Source organism: Euleptes europaea, chromosome 7 (genome assembly GCF_029931775.1).
Source record: "Euleptes europaea isolate rEulEur1 chromosome 7, rEulEur1.hap1, whole genome shotgun sequence".
In the NCBI taxonomy this organism is placed as follows: domain Eukaryota; kingdom Metazoa; phylum Chordata; class Lepidosauria; order Squamata; family Sphaerodactylidae; genus Euleptes; species Euleptes europaea.
In genome coordinates this window covers 44,364,779-44,380,852 of record NC_079318.1, presented here as the reverse complement: position 1 = coordinate 44,380,852, position 16,074 = coordinate 44,364,779, and the positions used below count along the sequence as shown (strand labels likewise).

The 16,074-nt window shown below is 44.0% G+C and overlaps 1 protein-coding gene across 1 annotated transcript in view; it reads left to right on the top strand.

Annotated features, from left to right (window-relative positions):
* Window positions 1-16,074, top strand: part of LOC130480742 (calpain-14-like) — a 50,280-nt gene that overhangs the window by 3,706 nt on the left and 30,500 nt on the right. Inside the window, exons 4-10 of the mRNA XM_056853365.1 lie at window positions 1,089-1,225; window positions 1,373-1,547; window positions 4,003-4,068; window positions 7,946-8,031; window positions 10,196-10,270; window positions 13,561-13,724; window positions 15,216-15,379. Coding sequence (XP_056709343.1) covers window positions 1,089-1,225; window positions 1,373-1,547; window positions 4,003-4,068; window positions 7,946-8,031; window positions 10,196-10,270; window positions 13,561-13,724; window positions 15,216-15,379 — 867 coding nt within the window. The remainder of the gene's footprint in view (window positions 1-1,088; window positions 1,226-1,372; window positions 1,548-4,002; window positions 4,069-7,945; window positions 8,032-10,195; window positions 10,271-13,560; window positions 13,725-15,215; window positions 15,380-16,074) is intronic.

Here is a 16,074-nt window from a genome sequence, read left to right as displayed (position 1 = left end):
TGATACTGGTGGGGGGAAGGGTTTGACCCAGAAATTAGGATCTATCCTGTTCTGGATAGGGTTGCACTCCCCCTAAAGAGGCGTTGGTGTTGATCTTTAAAGTTCTATATGGCTTGGGTCACTTTGGAACTTCCTCTCCAGGGAGATTGGGCTGTCTTCTGCCAATGGGTGGAGACTTTTTTGTTTGGTTAGATGTTCTCTCATTAAGTCTTATTAGCCCTTATGTGTTCATGTGTTTATATATTTTATTTAATTGTTTAAATAATGTTTATATATTTGCATTTTGAGCATTGTTTTTAATGTTTGAAATGTTTTAGTATCCATCGCCCTGGGGACTCTGATTTGTGTATAAAGGTGGCATTTGTTTTGCCATCAAGTCAGATCTGACTTATGGCAACCTCTGCTGGGGATTTCAAGGCAAGAAACATTGGGAGGTGGTTTGCCATTGCCTTCCTCTGCGTCACAACCCTGGTATTCCTTGGAGGTCTCCCATCCAAATATTGCCAGGGTTGACCTTAGCTTCTGAGATCTGATGTGATCAGGTTAGCCTGGGCTATCCAGGTCAGGGTGAAGGTGGCAAAGAATGTTTTAAATAAATAAATGAATCCGTTGCAACAAAAAAGACATATGACATCATAAAGGCTAACAAATTCATTGTGGCAAGAGCTTCTTAAATCAGATGCATCTCTTACAATGCCATTCTAAAAACAGTTTTATTCTTCTAATTCCATAGACTTCAATGGAATTAGAAAGGCTTAACCCTGTTTAGGATAGCACTGTTAATCTTTAAATTTGAGATATTGAATGTAGCAAACTGATCTGAGTTCCAAATTCCTGAATAATTGCTTCAGTGCTTCACAGGAGACCTTTGAAATAAATCTGAGTCTCATCTGGCCCAAATTCTACTGATCAGATTTTGTTATTTTTGCCAGAGATCTTCTTTTGGCGGTCGTATAATAATCACCTTATAGCAATGAGTCAGCAAAATGTATTGTTGTTTTTCTCTCTTCAAAAATGTCTGACTCCTCTTAGAAACATCCATGTGCTTACCCACTGAAGAAGATTAATACGTTCCTTTTGTTTTTCAGTTTTGGCATTTTGGTAGATGGGTTGATGTGGTAGTAGATGATCGACTACCAGTAAATGAAGACGGTCAACTTGTTTTTCTCTCATCTGTTTATAAAAACCTGTTCTGGGGAGCTCTTCTGGAAAAGGCTTATGCCAAGTAAGTGAACACAAACATTATACAAGGAATTATCTGGATGTAACATGGGACCCATCCCAAAATCTTTGGTGTTGTTCCTTGGTAACTATATTGCAATTAGTTGAGCAAATAGATGGAAAAAAATGCTTGCACTAACTTTCTTTACAGGCTGTGTGGTTCCTATGAAGATTTACAGATTGGGCAAGTATCAGAAGCTCTGGTAGACTTTACTGGTGGAGTGAACATCACAATAAAACTGGCTGAAGCCCCACCTGACCTCTGGGATATATTGACAAGAGCAACTTACAGCAGATCTCTGATAGGCTGCCAGACCCATGTAGGGGTAAGAATTATTATCATTATTAATAATCATAGAGTTGGAAGGGACCACCAGGGTCATCTAGTCCACCCCCTGCAAAATTCACAACTCCCTCCCCCCAAATCCCCATTAACCCCTACTCCATGCCCAGAAGATGAAAAAAGAAAAACCCTACAGGATCTCCACCATCAATCACATGTCTCACCTTTCCTCCAAAGAGTGTAACTGGAGGTTATCCCATTATATCCTCATAATTCCCTGTAAATTGGCTGAGAGATAGTGACTGGCCCAAGATCACCAGTGAGGGTAAGAGTTGGCCAGTGACTTGAACATATCTTTCCCCAACCCAAATTAACACTTTTTCTGTTAAATCACATTGGCTCTTGATGAGTTATTGTTACATGGATTTCTGGTTGGGTTCTTGCCCAGAACAATTTCCCTCCTAATGTGAACGGCAAAACGATCATTTAGCTCTCCTCCCCCCACCCATCCCTCAGTCAATTTCCATTTGTGTGTAGGCTATCTAAGACATCAGTGGTGGGAATAAATCATTACAGTAAGTAACAAATTCGCCTCCTGCTGTGCTGCTGCTGTAATCATACACATCCCAGGGTGTGAAATGGAGGCCTGTTTATTGTGGCAGTGTGCGGGTGGGGCGGACTTAATGGTGAAAATCTCCCCAAGGTGGCACTCATAAGCAGATCAAAGTCCTTAGCATTGGGCAGATGTCGTCCTTAGAGGAAGATTCTCCATTTAGCTCACACATACTTTCTTAACATGGTAATGTGAGAAAGGGCCTCCAGTCTAATCTAGTCCATGCCCTGCTTGTGTTATGCCACAGTTGTGAGTAGATGCTGCTTTCAGACTGTGGCCAGGCAAATGCCACAATGAAGTTCAAGGGCAGTAATATCCACCAACTGTGGTTAATCTCCAGAGGTTGGAAGCCCCAAGAAACAGCAATTTGGGGACTCTGCCAATAACAACTGATTGGCCTATATTTATCTAATCCCTTTAAAACTGTTTGTGCTAGTATTCATTATGGCATCCCCTGGCAATAATTCAGTCAGTTAATTATGTGTTGAGAAAAGACATAATTTTGTCTTCTTTATTTTTTTAACAAAATGCAGCCTACTCATTTGATTCTGATTTTTTTTGTTGTGCTGAGAGAAGAGAGAGTGAATAATTGTCATTGTTTCATCTCTTTACACCACCCATGATCTTGCAAACTCCTATTGATGCCCTACCTCACTCTTGTTTTAAAAAGCTGAATACTTTTCTTCATTTGGCAGATGAGTCATCCCCCCTAACTTCATAACAGGCCAAACAGTGGTAGAAAGAAAATTACAAGAGTATGGCTTCTCCCCCTCCCACCTTATCCTTATTACATCTAGACTTCCAGAAAACCAAAGAAACAAGCAACAGATCTGGGACCTGGCCTTTCAATCTGACAGATCCTGGTTGCAGTGGTACCTTACTTTAATGCACCATGCTAAAAAAAATTCTCACTTCCTTAGAGATACCTAAGTACCGGAGAATCTTCACTTTGGCACGTTTCACTGCCTTGTCCTCAGCTCTTCTGGAAGGCAGATACCTTTGCATTCCTTATTCCCAATGTGTTTGCCCTTGTCAAACGGAAAAGGTTGAGGCAATTGATCACATATTATTACACTGTCCCTACTGTAATGATTGAGGAGCCCCGTGGCACAGATTGGTAAGCTGCAGTACTGCAGTCCAAGCTGTGCTCACAACCTGAGTTCCATCCTGACGGAAGCTGGTTTCAGGAAGCTGGTTTCAGGTAGCCGGCTCAAGGTTGACTCATCCTGCCGAGGTTGGTAAAATGAGTACCCAGCTTGCTGGGGGTAAAGGGAAGATGACTGGGGAAGGCCCTGGCAAACCACCCCATGGGTCAGGAATGACCCGGTGCTTGCACACAGGACCTTTACCTTACCTTTTTTACTGTAATGATATACGTTCCCAATATATTACATTGATTTTACATTGATTTTAATACATTACCCAGAAAGATCAGAGCAATTCTACACTGCCCTCCTCCTTTCAGACTTCTCTAAAGAAATTACTCATAATGTCACAGAAATTTGTCTAATGGCATGTGCAATATGAAAGCAGATGGTTGAGTCTTCAAATAACTGACCCCTTCTAATGTGAATTGTGTGCGAGAATTTAAAATGGCACATATAAATCTTTTTTGTTGGTCTTGGTATTGTATGTGGCAGTTTTTACTGTTTGTATTAATACTTTTCAAGCTGATCTTGTATCGAAATAAACTGAACGGAACTGAACAGGCCGAACAGAGAGTATCCTAAGGAGTTTCACTCAAGCTGCATAAGGCTCTTACCAAGAGCCAAGTGTCAGCTGCTTTCTCATAAACACAGATCATGTTGCTTCATTAACCACTAGGGAACATGGTTGAGAGCATGGTTAAACTCAATGGCTGTTTTTTTTATATCCCTCTATACAGAAAACAAGAGTCCTCGAGAATGGGCTGGTAGTGGGCCATGCCTATACAATGACTGGCATACGAAAAGTGAGTCCACATCTTTTTTGGATAGTTTCACGTGGGTTTTTAAAAATTTGGGACAGAGTCTATGCTCATATGTTGCACTTGATCATGGCTTTTTGGTGTGGTCTTAAAATGGATCCAGAAGTGTTTGGGTCTTGTGACATTTCTTCCTATATCTTTTCTTGCCACAAGACCTATCAGGCCAGCTTCCTTCAGCTCTAATCCCATTCTGGTAGCAGTCCCAGCCAGCTGTCCCTTGTTTCTCTTGATGACTGACCTTCTTTCTGCATCTCAGTCATCTTTTGGGATCAGCTACACCTCACACTTGTCTCCACGTCGGCTGGATTTTCTGGTTCCTGCCCTCCCCTCGTTGCTGTTATTTCCTGTTGCTTTGGTCTTCCTTGGCTTGCTACAGCCTCGCTTGCTCCATTCTTCCTGCACGTCATGCTGTTCCTGACTAGCAGAAGTATAGGAACATAGGAAGCCCAAGAAAGGAAAGCCCATTCCTTTTGTGGCATCAATAAAAGTGCTGTCCCTACAAATAGAGGTTAGGACATCAAGGACCATTTTCTTCAATATGATATGGTCCAAGGGCCATATCAGATGCACCAAGGATCTTTAACTGGACTGCTGAATTTCTGCGGCCTCCTTAATATTAGATGCATACCTTTTCTTTACTATAATTGGTTTCTAGCAGTTGGAAACCCAAGGTGTAGCAATGTGTGAGCATTGTGAACAAGACCCAGTCCTGGCTGCCATGTTTCCTGCACTTCCACAGTGTAAAAAGAAAAGGGAAAACCCACCACAATATAAATCAAAGATGGTGTACGATCTTACAAAAAGCCCAGAAATATAAGGAGTTGCCTCGTTTTGAATAGGACTAATGGTCTGTCAGAACTGGGTCTAGTGGTTGTTGCTCTCAGACAAAGATGTTGCTGCTACACAAGAGCCGTTAAAAGTGGAGTTGCCAGATGGAACACACACACAACTACCTCTGAGTGATGGTCCTTCTCTGAACATGGCAACGGAGGCTAGGAGGCCCTCACAGCCAACAGGAACAACAGATGTGTGGAATGGGTGATGGCCCCGAGGAAGCAAATCTAAATGAACGGTGGTGCTTCTCTAATCATTTAACTGGGTACCACTGATCTAGAGTCTTTCAGTTATGAGGATGACCTTGGACAATGACAGTGTTGTAGACCGTATGAGTGAACTTTTGATGTATGTCGCTGTCCTGGCTTTAAATACTATTGAGCTTTATCGAAGATGATGAGAGCATCAAAATGGTTTCTTTTTTAGAGCTGCTCTCCTTTTAGTGACATGAATAAAACATAGAGGATAATAGCTGGGCCCGTGTGTAAATCAAAGGCTGTAATTGATTCACGAGTCTCTGTTGATAGTAGAGCCCGCAAGTGTATGCTAGGCTGAGCTGAGTTACATTTATCTTCAGGAGAAATAAGAACTAGTGAAGGATGAGCATGTGTTTCAGGTGCTATGTTTTTGACTGTAATACAAGTATAACACACAACAAGGTGAACTACATCTACACATCTTTAATTCTTGCCAGTCATGTTTATCCCCAATACTGATAAATCTGAGAATGTTGATAAATCCTCCTGTGATGGATACCAGGCTAGGAACCTCCCATATCCAGGCAAAACACACCAGCATTTCCTTGAACTAACTGACATTATTTGGCTAGGTATATTCATCCACAGTCATTCTTATGATAGGACAGGTCTCTGTTTTTCTACAAGGTCCCAGCAGATGACATTAGGCCAGCTAAAAGTCTCCAGCTGATAGGGTTGCCAGGTCCCTCTTCACCACCTGTGGGAGGTTTTTGGGGCGGAGCCTGAGGAGGGCAGGGTTTGGGGAGGGTGGCCATAGAGTCCAATTGCCAAAGCGGCCATTTCCTCCAGGTGAATTGATCTCAATCAGCTGGAGATCAGTTGTAATAGCGGGAGATCTCCACCTAGTACCTGGAGGTTGGCAGCCCTACCAGCTGACTATCTCAACCTTTGCTGCTTCTTCTTATGCCTTCCTAATGCCCTGATGCCACATTTTACTGGAAATTATGGCAGCCATCACAAGCAGCTCGCAGACACTATTTTTCCTTCTCTGTACATCTGTGTCAACAGAGCCTTTTACACATGGCTGTTTTCCTCACGGCAACCCCTCCCTACTACATCGGGGCGTTGTTTTGAATATGTGTGTATTTTCCGACCTTCAGAGGTTGCCTGGCTCTCCCTGTGTGTTTCCATGCATTTCCCCTGTGTTTTCTTGATGCTGGCTAAACATCATCCAGGAAATGTGGGGAAAATGTGTGGGAAGAGCAAGGCGGCCTCTGAAGCTCAGAAAATGTATGCATAATCAAAACAAATCCCTGAAGTAGTTGGGGTAGGGTCGCCAACCTCCAGGTACTAGCTGGAGATCGCCTGCTGTTACAACTGATCTCCAGCAGATAGAGATCAGTTCACCTGGCGAAGCGGGACCTGGCAACCCTAAGTTATGGAGGAGGGGTGACTGCAAGGGAAACAGCCATGCATTAAAGGCCTGAGTAAACCTGCTGGATAGAGATGGCTCTCTTTGGATTTTACCCTTAGAAACAGGATTTAGCCATCACTGCTCTTCCCTTAGTTGGTCTCGCTAAACTTTATAATGAAGAGAGAAGTAGGGATTGGTAGCTGTTTGAGATTAATTAGTCTGGGATAAAGAATGTGTCAAAAATGGGAAAAAGCAATGTGCTTCTGAAGGGACCTGGTACTGCTTCTAGTGCGTGCTAAGCAGTCTAGTAGAAAAATAAACTCGGTGGAATTCTTCCCACGGACCATGATTGGTATAGGAGCAAAGCCTGGAGGCGAAGACAGTCACGCTATTCAGGATGTAAGGATATGGTAATACATGTAAGGATATGGTAATTTGGCTACCACAAGTCAGTCAAAATGGGAAGCGTCTGCATGCCCTCAGAAGATGTTTGGGTTTTGCTGAGTCTCCGATGGAGGGAACGTGGACCCTTGCTGGTGCAAACGAGACAAAAAGATGATAAACGTAAGAGGGACTTCATGATCAGTATGACACAATGTGACAATGGACATAGGGAAAGTACATATTTTAGGACCAAGCTACTGAAAAATATTGTAGGCAAAATATTGTCGAAGGCTTTCATGGTCAGAGTTCATTGGTTCTTATAGGGTATCCGGGCTGTGTGACCGTGGTCTTGGTATTTTCTTTCCTGACGTTTCGCCAGCAGCTGTGGCAGGCATCTTCAGAGGAGTAACACTGAAGGACAGTGTCCCTCAGTGTCAAGTGTGTAGGAAGAGTAATATATAGTCAGAAAGGGGTTGGGTTGAGCTGAATCATTGTCCTGCAAAAAGAATAAAAGGTAATGTGCTAATCATTGTCCTGTAAGTATCAAGATAATGTGCTAATGAGGGTGTGGTATGTTAATATGGAACCATTGTATCAACTAATAATGTGCTAATGAGGGTGTGGTATGTTAATATGGTTCCATATTAATATGGTTCCATATTAACATACCACACCCTCATTAGCACATTATCTTGATACTTACAGGACAATGATTAGCACATTACCTTTGATACTTTTTGCCGGACAATGATTCAGCTCAACCCAATCCCTTTCTGACTATATATTACTCTTCCTACACACTTGACACTGAGAGACACTGTCCTTCAGTGTTATTCCTCTGAAGATGCCTGCCACAGCTGCTGGCAAAACGTCAGGAAAGAAAATACCAAGACCACGGTTACACAGCCCGGATAACCTACGAGAACCAATTGTAGGCAAACCTGATATCTTGAATTGAGTTGTTATAAGCAGCTGGTACAGCTGGGCATTGAACAGTGGCCTTTATAAAGGCAATGCATTATTGTTTTGACAGGTGACTTGCAAACACAGACCTGAATATTTAGTAAGACTACGAAATCCTTGGGGGAAGGTTGAATGGAAAGGTGATTGGAGTGACAGGTGAGTGTTATAGTGTGGTCTCCAATGGGCAGCTTGTGAGATACAAGCAGCTCTCTGGCTGCTACAGATTAGCTTGTATAGCCCCCAGAAGATCCAGGAAAAGATCACAAAAAGGTCTACTCTGAGGGTTTTTGAAAAATGCTTTTATTTCATAATATTTTTCTCAGTGCTGCTTAGCCAATAGCTTCCTGCCAGGTGCTTTTCTGAGTGCATGTTCTGTTTCTGGGACAGAACAAAACATTGTAACATGCAATGGAAGTGGGGGTGGGGAGTAGCCTTGGATATTTTTGATTATTCAGAAGTAGTTCTCATTAAAGAAAAGTTTGGCAGGTGACCCCTGGTTTATAGTAACAAAAGGGAACATTTGACAGGAAGAAATCACACAGCCAGCTTCTGGCAAAGTTTATTGCAGGCAATCTCATTGGCGATGACACTGAGATTAAATTAATTTAGGTGCATACAGCTCAAAAGGGCAGTTCATGATAGTGCAACATTGCAGTGTGTTGATGTGATGCACTTAGCCCAACACATACCTGAGCAACAGTACAGTCAAGATGATTAAAGGGTTGGAGCACCTTTCCTATGAAGAAGAGTCTGGGACTTTTCAGTTTAAAAAAGTCTGGTGTGTGTGTCTGTGGGAGGGGGGGAATTGATAGAGGTTTACACAAGTATGCACAGAGTAGAGACAGTAGACAGATATGACCTTTTCTCCCTCTCTCAAAATACCAGAACCCAGGGGCATCCAATGGAGTTGATGGGCTGTAGATCCAGAATGGACAAAAGGATATAATTCTTTTTTCAACAAGTGATTAAAATGTGGAATTTGCTGCCAGGGGAAGTAGTGGTGGCAACAGGCATGGACATCTTTGAAAGGAGATTAGGCAGATGCATGGCTACTAGCCATGGCAAACCAAAGGGACTTCCAAATTCAGAGGCCGTCAAACTCTGAATACCAGTGCCAAGAGGCAACATCAGAGGAAAGCCTCATCCTCTGTGTCCTATTGTTGGCCCTCAAACAGGTTGGCCACCATGTGAGACAGGATTCTTGACTAGATGGGCCATTGGTTTTATCCAATGGTGCTCTTATGTTCACTGCTGCAAATTGCAAAAACACCAGGACACAGGGAGAGCAGGCCCGGCACAGACCCTGTAAAGAACTGGGAAGAAGGAAGAATTTCAGCAGGTGCTGCATGCAGGTTGGAAAAATTTGCACTTGCTGAAATGACCCGTCCTGTACCATTGTCCAGGTAGGGTTGCCAGGCCCCTCTTTGCCACTGGCGGGAGATTTTAGGGGCAGAGCCTGAGAAGGGCAGGGTTTGGGGAGGGACTTCACTTCCATAGAGTCCAATTGCCTAAGCGGCCATTTTCTCCAGGTGAACTGTCCTCTATTGGCTGGAAATCAGTTGTAATAGCAGGAGATCTCCAGCTGGTAACTGGAGGTTGGCAACCCTATGTCCAAGACATGGTAATCCTGTGCTCTGTTGCATTCATCTCTAGTTAGGGTATCCTGATGTGGTGGTTTTCAAACTCCTTCCCCTTAGGGCACTCCTTCACCCTTAGGGCACTCTCAGACTGTCCTCTGTGGAACCCATTTGTATTGCAGAAGATTCTGGCCAAGCATCTTGGGTGCAGCACCTGTTCACACAGTTGAATTGCTATGCACAGCAGGCTTAGCTAGGTGCCCTACCTGTGTGTCCAAGAACAGCTGAATTGTCCGTTGCTACCATTCTTGTCACTGATGAATCCTAAGTGGCCTTTGGTGGGAGCCAGGGCCAACCTTTTGTTCCAATCTCCTTAAGCATTCTTTTTAGAAGGCTGTGCTGGGGGAAGCAGGTTGACAGGGCTTAGGGTAGGGTTGCCAGCCTCCAGGTGGAGGCTGGAGATCACCTGGAGAAAATGGTCCCTGTGGACTCTACGGCATTATACCCCAATGAAGTTCCTCCCCTCCCCAAACTTCACTCTCTTCAGGCTCCACCCCCACAATCTCCAGGTATTTCCCAACCTGGAGCTGGCAACCCTAGCCTAGGGGCAGGGGCTATCGATTTAATTACAGAGCCACTATTCTCCCCCCTCCCATAATTTGAGCACTGCAAAAAAGTTGTCTATAATACAATAATGCTTATTAAGCACTGTTTCAAAATTAATTTTTTTCTGGTCTCATTAGGTCTGGGAAATGGGAACTACTCAGCCCCAAAGAGAAGATTTTGCTGCACAGAAATGGCGATGATGGGGAGTTCTGGTACTTTAAATGAAATACTATATCATTGCCTTCTTTACTTCTGCCCCTTCTGTCACCCTAGACCAGAGTTCTCAAATTCTCATAAACTGTCTAAAATTAAGAAAGTGTGAAAAAAAACCCACCCATTTTTCTTAGGTCAAATACTCAAACATGATATGCATTTCGGTGGAAAAAAGCAGTACTGAAATCAATGGAATTTTCTTTCTTGTAATGTATTTAGCTTTGCATCCTTCCATGTTTGGTAAAATGAGTACCTAGCTTGCTGGGGAAGGCACTGGCAAACCACTCCGTAAACATAGTCTGCATAGTAAACGTTGGGATGTGACGTCACTCCATGGGTCAGTAATGACCTGGTGCTTGCACAGGGGACAACCTTTGCCTTTTAATGTATTTAGAAGAGGCGTAAAGACAAAATCATTGGCTTGGTAGAAGTTCACTCATGTCCAGGTCCTATGGCAATAAGATCCTAAGAAAAGGGGAAGGAATGAGTCAGTGGAGAAGGATTGTCCCAATGGAGGGACTGATTGGTCAGATATGAGAATCAGTTTGCTCTCTCTTCTGTAGTGAAAGAATTACAATAAGACAGAGGCAGGAAGGTGCTCATATTTCTGCTAACGTTTCCACATTTCCCTGCAAGACACTGCCTTTCTTTAAAAATTATAGAAGTATGACACTTTCAGAATAATCATTTGATTTTATTTACGTTCTTTTTGTGTGTTACTTTGTAAACCACCTTGAGAAAGGTATATGAAGAGGAAGCAGAGAAATTATCTAAACAAACAAGCAATCATGTTGTATAGCTTTAGTGGCACTGTACCACCTCAGCTCAAACTGTAGGAAACAGATCAAATCTCAGTCATTGTGGAAGGAATTTTTCAGAGCATCCACACAATGTTATATCACCTCCTCTTGATGCCGTTCCATTGACTTTCATGGTTTCCCCTCCTTTGCTCCAGTTTTTCCCCCAGAATAAACATGGACCTGATGTTTCTGCAGATATCAGAGTCAAAGATTAGTCCACATGTGGACATGAAGGTGTAGATTTCTGAACTCCTCCACCCACAGCAGGTGCCTTTGCCCACACTATTCCTTTGCACTTTCCATTCCTCCCCAACATATGCACACTGCTAGCAGGCTTTTAAAGAAAATTGGTAGTTGGTATAGCCATTTGCACTATAGAATTATATCTACTATAATGGCCTGCAGCATTGCAGGGACAGGGAAAAGGCAAGTGTGAGAGAATGGGAAAGGGAAAACCTAAGAACCACTCCTAATTCCTCTGCATTGGCGATGGCAGTGAGCCCACAATGGGAAATTTTGGGGGGCAGTGGGAAGAGACAGTTAATTGTGGAACTCCCTGCCCCAGGATGTGGTGATAGCTGCCAACTTGGAAGGCTTTAAGAAGGGAGTGGACATGTTCATGGAGGAGAGGGCTATCCATGGCTGCTTGTCAAAATGAATGCTAGTCATGATGCATACCTATTCTCTCCAGGATCAGAGGAGCATTCCTGTTATATGAAAGGTAAAGGTAAAGGTCCCCTGTGCAAAGATCAGGTCATTCCTGACCCATGGGGTGATGTCACATCCTGACATTTCCTAGGCAGACTTTGTTTACAGGGTGGTTTGCCAGTGCCTTCCCCAGTCATCTTCCCTTTGCCCCCAGCAAGCTGGGTACTCATTTGACCGACCTTGGAAGGATGGAAGGCTGAGTCAGCCTTGAGCCAACTACCTGAACCTGACTTCCGTCAAGATTGAACTCAGGTCATGAGCAGAGCTTGAACTGCAGTACTGCAGTTTACCACTCTGTGTCATGGGGCTCTCACCGCCTATTGGTACTGTGAAACACAGACAGGATGCTGCTGCTGTTGTCTTGTTTGTGACCTTCCTAGAGGCACCTGGTTGGCCACTGTGTGAACAGACTGCTGGACTTGATGGGCCTTGGTCTGATCCAGCATAGTTTTACTCACATTCTTATGTTCTTAGAGAATATAAAATACCCTGAGTGCTACTTCCTTGAACTGATTTCTGGTTCCATGGTGTCTTTAAATTGAACAAAAACAAGCATGGCAGATTTGATCACATATCTCTCAGCTTCATTTCTAGATTAGCTCACATTTCCCCCTACGCATATCTCAAAGGACTGGATTCATTAAACTTCAGATGCCATACAATTGTGCCACTAGATGGCAATGTTAACATGCAAGTGAATTCCACATCTAATCCTGTTCACATTAATCCATAAACACTTCCTTTGCGATTGCCATTTATGCCCAACCTCCTGTTGCTGCTAGCTTGCTAATAATTAAATGTGCGCTGAGCACTGACAGTGTGTCAGGCTTTGTGCAGGACAAAGAAGTGACAGTTGCTTCTTGTAGACTAAGGGTGTGTTTACTTTATACAAATGAAGGTTGCTAAGTTGCATCCCTCTTCTGACTGCGTGCCTGGCAGAAATTCAACAGCCAAGCCTCCCTCTCAAATGGATCTGCATTGTTGGGGGGAAATCAGCAGCTGAGTTTCTGCTTGAGGTTTTGAAGTTGTTTTATTTACTTGCTCTGTTTTCAGCCTGAGCCAGCCCAGCAAGATGGTGCAAATCATATAAAGTCTTAGGAATGCTGCTGGGGTGGAGATAGGGTTGCCAACCTCCAGGTACTAGCTGAAGATCTCCTGCTGTTACAACTGATCTCCAGTCAATAGAGATCAGTTCACCTGGAGAAAATGGCCGCTTTGGCAACTGGATTCTATGGCATTGAAGTCCTTCTCCTCCTCAGGCTCTGCCCCAAAAATCTCCAGATGTTTCTTAACCTGGAGCTGGCAACCCTAGGTAGAGACAATAATAGCCTGAACTGCAGGCATGACACATGGATAGGGTTGCCAACTTCCAGTTACTACCTGGAGATCTCCTGCTATTACAACTGCTCTCCAGCCAATTGGACTCTATGGCATTAAAATTCCTCCCCTCTCCAAACCCCACCCTCCTCAGGCTCCGCCTCCAAAATCTTCAAGTATTTCCCAACTTGGAGCTGGCAACCCTACTCTACCCCTAAATCTCCAGGTATTTCCCTACCCAAAGCTGGCAACCCTACTTGAGGCACAACATTTCAAATTTTAGAAATTAAGACATGAATGGGGAAAAGTTAAAATGGTACTAATTTTCTTTTAAATGCTCTGAAAAGGACATCTGCAGTGCCTCATCAGGGGGTCCTAAAGTAAATGACTGGAATGAACTGGCTTTTTCCTTTGAATGCCGCACTGGGCGTTTAACTCTGAATGTCTTGGTTCCTTTATCATAGGATGTCTCTGCACAATTTTAAAACCCATTTTGACAATCTGATTATCTGCAAATTAACACCTGACCTTATGAGCCAGGAAGATGGAAAGAAGTGGATGTCTTCCCTGCAGTTTGGCAGATGGGACAAAGGAGTCACAGCAGGGGGCAGGTTGAGGACCCACAAAGGTAAGACTTGGCTGGGGACATGAGACTGTAAAGTAGGGTTGCCAGGTTCCTCTTCGCCACCGTTGGGAGATTTTTGGGGTGGAGCCTGAGGAGGGCGGGGTTTGGGGAGGGGAGGGACTCCAATGCCATAGAGTTCAATTGCCAAAGCGACCATTTTTCTCCAGGCGATCTGATCTCTATCGGCTGGAGATCAGTTGAATTAGCAGGAGATCTCCTGCTACTACCTGGCAGTTGGCAACTCTACTGTAAAGTAATCATGTACTTTACTGCAAAATTGCATGTGATTATTATGATTATTTTCTTGGACGGACGTCTTTCTAACAACATTTTAAATGCAGTATTAACTTTGAGTTGGATCCAAACTAAAGTTGCCACCAGTTCCCCCTTCCTGCTGCAAACCTTGCAAATGTCAGTAGGGTTGCCTGTCCTTGTCAGGCAACCCCTGGGAGCATTGGAGGCCTGCAGAAATTGACATCATGGAATGCTCTAGCCATTTCTCAGATCTCTATGCTGTGGCACATAAGGCTGGTTCCCTCCCCAACCCTAACCCCCCCCCATTTCTTGTCCTCGATCGAGCAGCAGGAGAAGCTTGAGAGCCAGGGGTGGGAGATGGCCTGCCCCAGAAGCAACCTGGTCACCCTGTTCCCCAGGGTCCCTTGTCCCCCAGGAGCAGCATTTCAGAGAGAGCAGTGGGCTGCAGTGGGAGGGGGGAGGCAGGGAAGTTCCATTCTGCCGTTGGAAAGTTTAGCCTGGATCCAACACACATTGTTTTTCTGTCAAGTTGTTAAATTGCCAGCCCCAGAGTAAACTTGAAGGACGACTCTTTTATGCTTTAGGAACTGGGAAGTTCACACCCATCCTGACCCTTAAAAAACAGCTGCAAAGTCTTGTATGTTAGGACAGATCACACTAGGGAACTTTTTTCAGTAAGTGGTGCTACCATATTTCTTGGAAAGGCCTCATATAAATTAATGGATAATTATTGATTTCCTTCTACAACCCTGCTGCCACCAAATCTCTGTGTAGATTTCAGTGCCCCTGAATAGTTTGCTTATGGGTTATTTCTTGCTTGTTTGAATCCTGATTTAACACCTTATTAATATTATGGATCTGTGAAAGGGAGGGGCTGTGGCTCAGTGGTAGAGCATCTGCTTGGCATGCAGAAGGTCCCAGGTTCAATCTCTGGCATCTCCTGTTAAAGGGACTAGGCAAGTAGGTGATGTGAAAGACCCCTGCCTGAGACCCTGGAGAGCCGCTGCCGGTCTGAGTAGACAATACTGACTTTGATGCACCAAGGTTCTGATTATAAGGCAGCTTCATTTGTTCAAGTCACATATATAGTATTAATAGAATGTGTTTTTTGATACTATCCCTGTCCTGGTTGTTTGCTTTGGCACCATAACGCAACCTCCATTGGTGAGACTTGATACAATGTACTGAATCTGTGCTCTGGAGGTACCTGGCTCACCAATTTGTGGTCTTGCTTCCCAGATACATTTTGGATGAATCCCCAATACCAGCTGAAAGTTCTGCAAGGAAACGGGAGCAAGAGATCCTTGTACTCTTGCAGTGTGTTGGTGTCTCTGATCCAAAAACACAACAGCAAACACCGGAATCAGATGCCTCATCTTCACATAGGCTTTTATGTCTATAAGGTAGGCCTGAAATCTTTTTACGGGTGCTGAAATTATTGGGGCGAGTTGCCCTCAGCAATCTGTGAAAAGGCCCCTGCCCGTTCCACCGAACGGGACCACCAAGCAGCTTTCTCTTCCCTGGTTTGAAGAGGATCCTGGCCCATCATTGTGGCTAAATCTGCACACTGGGACAAGGATCCTCCCCAGTTCTAGTGTCTTTTAAAAAAAAGAATTGTGCAATAGCTTATTCTGTGAGTCTGTGAAGAAGAACCAGGATATACAGTATCCTCTCTAAGGGGAAACAGTGCCCTTTGTCCTTGTTTTCGATGAAATAGGTTGTTTATGCATGGGAGTTTAACCTGAGATTTGTTGCTCGCTGGTCCCACACTTTCCTGTTGGGAATCTATGCACCAGCAGGCTCCAAGCTCAAATCAAGTCCCTGTCCCTTTAAATGCTGGGTTGTACTTGGCTTACTTTGTTGAGCTTACTGTGAGAGAAAATCCCCCCCCCAAACCCAATAGCTGCATAAAAAAAGCATTTTAATAACAAAACAAAAGCAAAAAACAGAGCAATCTGAAAGGGGGAGGATATCCAACCCTCGGTTTTAAAAAGACTTTCTTCTGCCTAGAAGGAGCTCAGAGGAAGCAGGAAGCATTTGAATCCCCTCCTCTTTACAGGCTGCTTTGTAATTGGCTGTGTGAGAAACCAAGCTTGTG